The 9,588-nt window shown below is 61.2% G+C and overlaps 2 protein-coding genes across 4 annotated transcripts; one reads left to right on the forward strand and one right to left on the reverse strand.

Moving 5' to 3' along the window:
• The first annotated feature begins 471 nt into the window (after positions 1–471).
• On the forward strand, positions 472–5,771 carry MAPK7 (mitogen-activated protein kinase 7). Of its 3 annotated transcripts, XM_006105754.2 has the most exons (7): positions 472–695; positions 981–1,217; positions 1,777–1,942; positions 2,891–3,972; positions 4,075–4,739; positions 5,074–5,207; positions 5,378–5,771. In XM_006105754.2, exons 2-7 carry the CDS (start codon positions 986–988, stop codon positions 5,529–5,531), a joined length of 2,433 nt encoding a protein of 810 aa, XP_006105816.1. In that variant the 5' UTR covers positions 472–695; positions 981–985; the 3' UTR covers positions 5,532–5,771. The 3 variants fall into 3 exon arrangements, with proteins under 3 accessions (XP_006105816.1, XP_014303328.1, XP_014303329.1); XM_014447842.2 differs by lacking the exon at positions 5,074–5,207; XM_014447843.2 differs by lacking the exons at positions 472–695; positions 981–1,217; positions 1,777–1,942 and adding an exon at positions 2,544–2,797.
• On the reverse strand, positions 5,714–8,690 carry MFAP4 (microfibril associated protein 4). Its single transcript, XM_006105755.3, has 6 exons — positions 8,566–8,690; positions 8,244–8,325; positions 7,805–7,959; positions 7,275–7,371; positions 7,023–7,205; positions 5,714–6,796 (listed from the first exon to the last, which is right to left on the reverse strand). The coding sequence occupies exons 1-6, from the start codon at positions 8,569–8,571 to the stop codon at positions 6,549–6,551; spliced, it is 771 nt and encodes a 256-aa protein (XP_006105817.1). The 5' UTR covers positions 8,572–8,690; the 3' UTR covers positions 5,714–6,548.
• Between the last annotated feature and the right edge of the window lie 898 nt (positions 8,691–9,588).

Genomic DNA, 9,588 nt, shown 5'->3' on the forward strand with positions numbered 1-9,588 from the left:
CCATTTATACCTGCGTGCATGCCAAAAGTGATGTAATTGCCGATGATCCAAACTCTGGGTTAAAAACCTCTCACGGTAAACTTAATTCTAAAAGTTAGTTAACATGCCCTGACCGGTTTGGCTCAGTGGATAGAGCGTTGGCCTGCGGACTGAAGGGTCCCAGGTTCGAGTCTGGTCAAGGGCATGTATCTTGGCTGTGAGCACATCCCCTGTAGGGGGTGTGCAGGAGGCAGCTGATCGATGTTTCTCTCTCATCGATGTGTCTAACTCTCTATCCCTCTCCCTTCCTCTCTATAAAAAATCAATAAAATGTATTTAAAAGTTAGTTAACAAAGAAATAAAGGAGGATATTGAGTAGATGGGAGAAACGGTGGCAAATGGGTGGGTGCAGGAAATGAGAGAAAGAGCAGCTCTGTTCTCCTTGTCTCTGACCATTCCTGATGCACTCACTCACAAAGTTGCATCAGAAAACAGAGGGGGTGGGAACTCCGCAGAATCCCCCGGCGATTGGCCAGAGGCTGGAGGGAGCGTGGTCTTGGGAGGCGGGGCGGAGGGCCCCGAGGGGCACAGCGCGACGTTGAGGTGGTGGCGGCGGCCTTGAACGAGTGAGCTTTCGGGGTCCCCTCCACTGGGCCGGAGGCCGGGGACCCGCGGGGACCTCCGAGAGCCCGAGGGGCGTCGGCGAGGCGCGGTCGGTGAGTGTAAGCCGGGGACAGCCGGTGCCCCGCCCCTCCCTTTCTTCCTGGACCGCGCTTCGGGCGCCTCCCCCACCCGACCCTGCGTTCACCGGACCTGAGCCCCGAGCCCCGAGCCCCGAGCCCCGGTGTGGACGTCTCCCACGTGCCAGCCACCCTCTGTGCCTCCTACCCGGTCTCCATCGGCTTAGGGAACTTGGAAGTTCCCTGGTCCTGCCCCCCAGCCTCAGAGGGGAAACTGAGGTCCTGGCGGGCCGGCCTCCCCTCTCCAGCGTTTCCACGCAGGCGCCATGGCCGAGCCCCTGAAGGAGGAAGACGGCGAGGACGGCTCTGGGGAGCCCCCCGGGCTAGGGAAGGCGGAGCCCGCCAGCACCGCTGCCTCCGTAGCGGCCAAGAACCTGGCCCTGCTGAAAGCTCGCTCCTTGGACGTGACCTTTGACGTGGGGGACGAGTACGAGATCATCGAGACCATCGGCAACGGCGCCTACGGGGTGGTGTCCTCCGCCCGCCGCCGCCTGACCGGTGAGCCGCCCCGGGTGTCCTGTGCCAGGTGTGGAAACCGCCTCCGTCCCAGACAGCCAGGAGGGAAGGCTGGGACGCAGATTCTGGTTTAAGTCACACATGGGGTGGGTGCCATCTGGGCGCCAGGCTCTGTGTTGGGCACGGGTCTCAGAGACCCGCCATGATGGTTTTGCCAGCACATCAGCCGACTTCCTCCTTAGAAAAACGAGTCCCGATTGGACCCGGTTGGAGATCCTGTGCTGGGCAGAGGTAGGGCGGTAGAATGAGCAGGCATTAGGGAGTCTAGACTACCACTCACTAGCTATGCCACCCCCAGTAAATTACTGAGATGAGATTTCCTCATCTAACGTTGAGCTGTTAGTAACTGTCTCAGCTGGTGGATGAGAAGGGAGAACCTGATCATGTCTGTAAAGTGCTTAGCACAGGGCTTGGCACTAGTAGGTGCTCAGTATACAGCAGCTACTGTTATTTGCATCCTGATGGGAGGTGTTGAAGGCGGCCTTGTGCCACTGCAGCTGCCCCAGGGACCTTACAGTATCTGCCTTTCCTCTGCTCCCAGGCCAGCAGGTGGCCATTAAGAAGATCCCTAATGCGTTTGATGTGGTGACTAATGCCAAGCGGACCCTCAGGGAGCTGAAGATCCTCAAGCACTTCAAGCATGACAACATCATCGCCATCAAGGACATCCTGAGGCCCACCGTGCCCTACGGCGAGTTTACGTCTGTGTAAGGACGGGTGTTGGGAGAGGAGGCTGGACTGGGATGTTTTCTGAAGGCTGGGACCGGGTTGCCACCGTTCTGGAAGGACAGCTGAACCTCTGTAAGGCAGGCCAGAAAATTCCCACGGTTTCAGGACCAGTGGTCCCTTAGGGCAGCGGTTCTCAACCTGTGGGTCGCGACCCCTTTGGGGGTTGAACGACCCTTTCACAGGGGTCACCTAAGATCATCGGAAAACACATATATAATTACTTATTGTTTTGTGATTAATCACTATGCTTTAATTGTGTTCAGTTTGTAACAATGAAAATACATCCTGCATATCAGATATTTGCATTACGATTCATAACAGTAGCAACATTACAGTTATGAAGTAGCAACGAAAATAATTTTATGGTTGTGGGTCACCACAACATGAGGAACTGTATTAAAGGGTCTCGGCATTAGGAAGGTTGAGAACCACTGCCTTAGGGCATTCCCAGGGACAGCTGTGATTCCTCAGGAAGAGGACAGGTGCTACAATTTTATAGACTCTCAGAATATGGATGGCGAATGGAGGACACTCGACTATAACCACACCCTCCTTTTCCCACAGCAGACATCACTAGTCAATCACAGAACATGTTCCTACAGAAAATGGACAAGATACCAGTTTTCATCATAGTCTTTCAAGCAGCCACTCCCAAATAATAGAGATGGCTGCCAAACGAAAACTCTTGGCCAGCCCTGGTTTAGTGCAACCTCACTTTCTCATGGGGAAATAGGTCTGGAGAGAAAGGGATCTAACTTCACTTAAGTTCATGGAAAAGCTGTAGAGACTCTAGGATCTTTATACCATGCTGTTGGCCCCTACAGAATCTGCGGGTAAGGCCATTACATGTCTGCAGTCAGGAGGGCATGTGAGGCTGGGGCTGGAGTGTGGGCCAGACAGCCATGCCTCTTCCCTGTCCCTTCCAGTTACGTGGTCCTGGACCTGATGGAGAGCGACCTGCACCAGATCATCCACTCTTCGCAGCCGCTCACCCTGGAGCACGTGCGCTACTTCCTGTACCAGCTGCTACGGGGCCTCAAGTACATGCACTCGGCTCAGGTCATCCACCGTGACCTCAAGCCCTCTAACTTGTTGGTGAATGAGAACTGTGAGCTCAAGATCGGTGACTTCGGCATGGCGCGGGGCCTGTGCACCTCGCCTGCTGAGCATCAGTACTTCATGACCGAATATGTGGCCACGCGCTGGTACCGTGCCCCTGAGCTCATGCTGTCGCTGCATGAGTACACGCAGGCTATTGACCTGTGGTCCGTGGGCTGCATCTTTGGTGAGATGCTGGCCAGGCGCCAGCTCTTCCCAGGCAAAAACTATGTACACCAGCTGCAGCTGATCATGATGGTGTTGGGTACCCCATCGCCAGCTGTGATTCAGGCTGTAGGGGCTGAAAGGGTACGGGCATATATTCAGAGTCTGCCACCACGCCAGCCTGTGCCCTGGGAGACAGTGTACCCAGGTGCTGACCGCCAGGCCCTCTCACTGCTGGGGCGAATGCTGCGTTTTGAGCCCAGTGCCCGCATGTCAGCAGCTGCTGCCCTTCGCCACCCCTTCCTGGCCAAGTACCATGACCCTGATGATGAGCCTGACTGTGCCCCACCCTTTGACTTTGCCTTTGACCGGGAAGCCCTCACCCGGGAGCGGATTAAGGAGGCCATTGTGGCCGAGATTGAGGACTTTCATGCCAGGCGCGAGGGCATCCGCCAGCAGATACGCTTCCAGCCTTCTCTGCAGCCTGTGGCCAGTGAGCCTAGCTGCCCCGACATTGAGATGCTCAGTTCCTGGGCTCCCAGTGGGGACTGTGCCATGGAGTCACCTCCGCCAGCTCCACTGCCGTGCCCTGGCCCTGCACCGGACACCATTGATATGACCCTGCAGCCACCCCCCGCGTTGGCCAGTGAACCAGCCCCTCCAAAGAGGGAGGGTGCCATCTCCGACAACACCAAGGCAGCCCTCAAAGCTGCCCTGCTCAAGTCCTTGCGGAGCCGGCTCCGAGGTGCCTTCCAGAAGCAGCTGCTGACTGGGGAATGGGTGGCAGGAGGGGGACTCTGGGCAGGGCCACTGGCTCTTACCTTCCCCCTGTTCAACTTCCCTGTAGATGGGCCCAGTGCCCCCCTAGAAGCACCGGAGCCTCGGAAGCCAGTGACAGCCCAGGAGCGCCAGCGTGAGCGGGAAGAGAAGCGGCGGCGGAGGCAGGAGCGAGCAAAGGAGCGGGAAAAGCGGCGGCAGGAGCGGGAGCGCAAGGAGCGAGGGACCGGGGCCTCTGGGGGCCCCTCCACCGATCCCCTGGCTGGGCTGGTGCTTAGTGACAATGATCGCAGCCTGCTGGAGCGCTGGACTCGGATGGCCCAGCCCCCAGCCCCCACCCCTGCACCAGCCCCTGCCACAGTAACAACACCTCCGGCCCGGCCCACCAGTCCTGCTGGCTCTGTAGCCCAGCCCACTGGACCCCCACCACCTGCAGGCGCCACCCCTGGTCCTGCACCACAGCCGGCCTGCCCAGCCGCTGGCCCTGCTCCCCACCCTGCTGGCCCTCCTAGGCCTGTGCCTGGCCCTGCTCCACTCCAGACCACCACCACCTCCAGCCTCCTGGCCCCCCAGTCGCTTGTGCCACCCCCTGGGATGCCTGGTTCCAGCACCCTGGGTGTTCTGCCTTACTTCCCACCTGGCCCAGCCCCTCCAAACCCCAGGGGGACCCCTCAACCCTCCACCTCAGAGTCACCCGATGTCAACCTGGTGACCCAGCAGCTGTCCAAGTCTCAGGTGAGAGAGAAGCCTGGCCGTGCGGACCCCTGGACCTGGGCCCAGGGACATGGGTGTGGGAAGTCCTTGCTGTTGGAGGTGTGTCTTGTTCCATGAAAAGTGAGCAGCAGAGGCTTTCTCTCTGAACATATGCCCATGCTCGTAGGAGGAGCATAATGCTGATGAGCAGGTGGCTGAGAGGGGCCCAGCCAGCTCGCAGGGATTGTCGAGGCTGGCGCTGGCACCCATGGCGGGCATCCAGGCGGAGTCTAGAGCAGTATCAGGACGGGTTCCCTGCAGACCGCAGTCCGCTCTTGGTGGTGCCTGCGTCGTAACCTGCCAATATCCCCTGCAGGTGGAGGACCCTCTGCCCCCCGCATTCTCGGGCACGCCAAAGGGCAGTGGGGCCGGTTATGGCGTTGGCTTTAACCTGGAAGAATTCCTCAGCCAGTCTTTCGATATGGGCGTGGCGGATGGGCCACAGGATGGGTGAGTTGGCTGGACCGAACTTCTGGAGCGCAGCTGGGTTCCTGGTGCAGGAGGAACGTGCCTTGGGGGGCAGGCGGGGGAGCCAGCCCCGGTAACAACTCTCCCTGCTCCCCTTTCCCTGCAGCCAGCCAGCCCCGGTAACAACTCTCCCTGCTCCCCTTTCCCTGCAGCCAGACAGACTCGGCCTCGCTCTCAGCATCCCTGCTGGCTGACTGGCTCGAGGGCCACGGCATGAACCCTTCTGACATCGAGTCTCTGCAGCGTGAGATCCAGATGGATTCCCCGATGCTGCTGGCTGACCTGCCTGACCTCCAGGAGCCCTGAGGCCCACAGCGTGTGCCGGGGGAGACCCAGGGCCCAGGCCCGGCAGGGGAAGCTTGGCTTGGGACTATCCTGAGGCTCCTCTGAGACCCACCCCACAGCCTTAAGCAGCCACCTGAGCCACCACCGAGCCACGACAGGATCAGGAAACCCCTATTCCCCGGGCGAGCCTTCTCAGTATTCTATTTTTATTATGTAATTTTATTAGTCGTTCTCTTTGCCATAAAAATGAGGCCTGTGAAATAGAAGTTTCCCTCTGGTGCTAACTCCGCGTGTCTTTGGAGTGGAGGGCGGGTGCTGTTAGGAAGGGGAAGGAGGAGCCAGGCCCCACGTTGAGAGCCAACAGATGCAGTTGCACGTACAACCTCCACAGCCCACTCGCCCTCCTGAGGCTGAGACCTCCTCCCCCGCCTGCTTCCAGCCTCCCACGGCGGCCTGTGCTCCGGTGACCCGACCTCATCTGCCTGCCCGGCTTGTGGCTGTTTGGGGTGCGTGCTGGAGCTGTGGTGAAATACACTTTGGGGGCCTGGGACAGGAAGCAGGGAAGCTGAGGTGATAGATGGGGCGAGGGGCCCACGGTGCTCACCACTAGAGAAGGAGTTGGTGGGAGGAAGCTAAGGGTGAGACGCTCTGAGAACAGCCAGGGGGGTTGCTAGGGTGTGTGATGGCGGCCACGCAGGTGGCCTAGCGTACTCGGGGTGCGGATCACGCCAGGCGCGCCCCGGCAGATGAGCCGCGGGAAGGAGGCTGGCTAAGGGGAACACCAGCCTGCCGCCTGGGCGAGCAGCTCCTGGCTCGGTTTGGGCGGAGGCAGAGGAGGCCTGGGAACTGGTTGGCAGCTTCGCCTCAGGTGGAGGGGGAGAGGCCTGGCTCGGGTGGACGCCTGGTGTGAAGGTGAGCTGAGCCATAAAGCCCTGTGAGAAGCAGAGCTGATGGGGGAGGGGTGCAGGGGGGTGCAGGCCCAGCAAGGGGAGCGCTCCTGGAGGCCAGCAGCCAGGAGCAGGGGCTTGGGGCCAGGCCTCAGGCCCGGCGTATTTTCATCTCCGTGCGCTTGAGGGAGTAGTAGAAGCCCTTCCACTGGGCCCAGTTGATGCCGTTTGCGTAGGAGAGATGGGGGCCACCCAGGTAGAAGCCATTGAGGTTGGCGAAGTGGCAGCTTCGGAACCAGAAGGCTCCTGAGGAGAGGGCAGCGCAGTTCTGCAGGAAGAGGTCCTGATCGCGGTCGAAGGTGGAGAACTTCTGGCCGCTGTGGTAAGACAGGGAGTCGCCTGGCGGGAAGAGGGGCTGCTGTGGAGGCTGAGCTGACGGGAGGGGAGGCGCCCTTCCCTAGCCAGAGCCTGGGTGCTGAGCTGCACAAAGGGAAGCAGCTGCTCCCGGGCAGCGGGTGTGGCTGCTCCAGGGCTGCGGGGCTGGCTGGGAGCCAGGAAGGGAGAGGGGCCACCAGGGTCAGGGACAGCCCGCCTTCCCCACCCCCTCCGCCTGCCAGGAGGGTACCTGCCCCGCCGTCCTCGAAGCCTGCCACATAGAGGGAGTAGCCGTCCTCCTCGGCGCTGACTGCGTTGGGCGCAATGGAGAAGTCGGCGTACTTGGCATAGGCCGTGTTGTTCTCAAAGTCTTCCAGGTCCACTCGCAGCTCGTACTTCTGCTTCAGCGTGAGGAGGTGCAGGTTCTGCAGCCCTGCGGAGGGGCAGCAGGTCAGCCAGGCCCTGGCCCGGGGGCCCCCCGCCTGCCCGGGCCCCGCCTTACCCAGCCAGTACTCCCCATCTGCACGGCCGAAGCCCAGCTTGTAGTCGTTCCAGCCCCGGAAGAAACTCACTGAGCCATTGAATCGCTTCTGGAAAACCTGGAGCAGAGATGACAGGCCTGGGTTTGCAAGGTCCAGTGGACAGGGCCTCACCCCGGACTGGACCCTGAGGCACTAAGGTGGTTTGTTAGAGGACTGAGCAGGGAGCTGAAACCAGGCGCACACTGGCACCCCTCGAGCAGCTGCTAGTGCTGGGAAGAGGTTAGGACGGTGTCAAACGCCAGGGTAGGAGTCCGTGTTGGCTGTGTGATGTTGAGTAAGTTACTTCACCTCTCTGGGCTTCAGTTCCTTTATAAAAGAAACCTTCCTCCAAGAGTTATTATGGGGATTACGTGCCCCTAGAATTCACTGTTGACAGCAGCTTACAAACTATGCTGTGGGGACAGAGATGAAGAAATTGAGGTTCCCAGAGGTGCAGCCTGGTCACATGCTGGGACCAGAACTGGGCCTCTGTTTTCCTCCTCCCACTCACCGTCCACTTCCCGCCCTCAGTGGTCATGTCGCAGAAGACGGGCACCGGCACGCTGGGCCCCTTGGGGTAGATGAGGTACACGCCGTCGGTCTGGTAGCCCTGGCTGTAGATATCGTCGCAGTCCAGGGGTTGCTGAAGGCAGGACTTCTCCAGAGCTGGGGGCCGGGGAGGGGAGGAAGGGGCTAAGGCAGAGCTCACACCGTGCACCCCACAATTGGCCTCTGTCCCTAGGGGCAGGGTACTCTCACAAGAAATTGCAAGAGCTCTTAGAGAGGGGGTGCTCGAAGGTCAGCTCGTCCACCTGCCCCGCTTAGAGCAGGAGCTGAGTCCTGAGAGCTGGCGGGCTCCAGACACTGGCTCGGAGCCTCTCCCTCCCGCCCGCCCGCCCGCCCGCCCGCCCGCCTGTGGGTCCGGCTGCGTTTGTGAACGGGCTGCTTACCATCTCCTCGGATCAAGGGGGTCTGGGGGGCACAGTGGGGAGTGGAGAGCAGCAGCAGTAGCAGTGGCAGGGCCAGGAGGGCCTGTTGGCAGGAAATTAGGGTCCTCAACACAGTTCTGACACCGCAGAGCCCCTGCTTTCTGCGCACTTGCGGCCCCCCCCGCCCCCCACACACACACTGCCCCGCCAGAAACCCGCTCTGAGACAGGCTCCGTGCCCTCGGAGGTGAGCAAGCTGCCACCAGAGCCCCGGTGCCGTCCCAGTCCCCTCTCTGGCTGGGGTCCTCTCCAAAAAGGGCTCAGTCCCCCACCCAGGGCCGTACCTTCATGCTGCCAGTTCAGCTCGGAGCGGCTGGGTGTCTGCTGCCCCAGACGGCGACCGCGCCGAGTTATGTGCTGGGCCCCCCGCCAGCAGCCCGGCCCCACCTCCTGGAGCTGCAGAGCCCCCTCTCCCCGGCCGGGCGCCGAACCAGCTCCTGCTGGAGCCAGGGGACCACCTGGGTCTCATTAGGCCTGTCGGGCAGACGCCGCAGACGTTAACTCTCACTGGCTCGGCCCGAAGCCGGTTTCCTTCTCTCCCTCTCCTTCCCGGCCTGTGACCGGTGTCACCGCTGCCGGGGGAGCTGGGGTGGTGGGGAGGGTGCGCGTGCCTGGGTTCTGCGAAGGGGAGGCCCACGGGGGACAGCTTCAGAGCCCCCGTGTCGGGCCAGGCTGGGGGGTGGGCGAGGAGGCGGCAGGGCCCGCAGCTCCTGGCAGGGCTGGGGCATTGCTGAGCCATGAGCTCGGCTCGCAGGCGTCCAACTGCTGTCTGCTGCAGCTCCAGCCAGGCCCACTCCAGCCCTTCCTTCCTCCAGACTCCCCCGGGGCCTGGCTGGCCGGCTCCGGAGCACAGGGCCTCCTTTGTCTTCTTCCACTGCGCGGTCTCCCCTCCTTTTCTCAGACCCCTCACTTTGGCCTCCGTCCAACCTCAGACTCCCTCCTAGGCCACTCGCAACCATCGCACGATTTCCCAGCCCCACAGCCACCTCTTCCCTTCTTGCCCCCACGGGGCATCCTGTCTGCCAGCCAACCGTCCTGAGGACCCGTGCTCCTTGTGTCGCTCCGACTGGCCTCCTAGAGCCCTCTCCCCAGCCTCGTCAGCTCTTCATGGTCCCCCCTGCTCTGTACTCTCTCTGCTCTGTCCCCCCCACTCTGTCCCCCCCAGCTGCTCTGTCCCCCCTGCTCTGTCCCCCAGGTGTGTTCCCCCCCAGCTGTTCTGCTTCCCTGCTTTGTCCCCCCCAGCTAGCTCTACCCCCCCATGTTCTGTTTCCCCCACCCGCTTTATCCCCACCGTTCTCGTTTTACTA

This window comes from Myotis lucifugus, unplaced genomic scaffold (assembly GCF_000147115.1).
Source record: "Myotis lucifugus unplaced genomic scaffold, Myoluc2.0 scaffold_721, whole genome shotgun sequence".
In the NCBI taxonomy this organism is placed as follows: Eukaryota; Metazoa; Chordata; class Mammalia; order Chiroptera; family Vespertilionidae; genus Myotis; species Myotis lucifugus.

What these genes read in the sequence shown, in the direction of transcription:
- MAPK7 (XM_006105754.2), top strand. Translation starts at nt 986, where the DNA reads ATGGCCGAGCCCCTGAAGGAGGAAGACGGCGAGGACGGCTCTGGGGAG. An exon ending in CTTGCGGAGCCGGCTCCGAG is followed by an intron (nt 3,973 to 4,074) that starts GTGCCTTCCAGA and finishes ACTTCCCTGTAG; the next exon opens with ATGGGCCCAGTGCCCCCCTA. An exon ending in AGCAGCTGTCCAAGTCTCAG is followed by an intron (nt 4,740 to 5,073) that starts GTGAGAGAGAAG and finishes TATCCCCTGCAG; the next exon opens with GTGGAGGACCCTCTGCCCCC.
- MFAP4 (XM_006105755.3), bottom strand. An exon ending in CCCCTTGATCCGAGGAGATG is followed by an intron (nt 7,960 to 8,243) that starts GTAAGCAGCCCG and finishes CCCGGCCCCCAG; the next exon opens with CTCTGGAGAAGTCCTGCCTT. An exon ending in CTGAGGGCGGGAAGTGGACG is followed by an intron (nt 7,372 to 7,804) that starts GTGAGTGGGAGG and finishes TCTCTGCTCCAG; the next exon opens with GTTTTCCAGAAGCGATTCAA.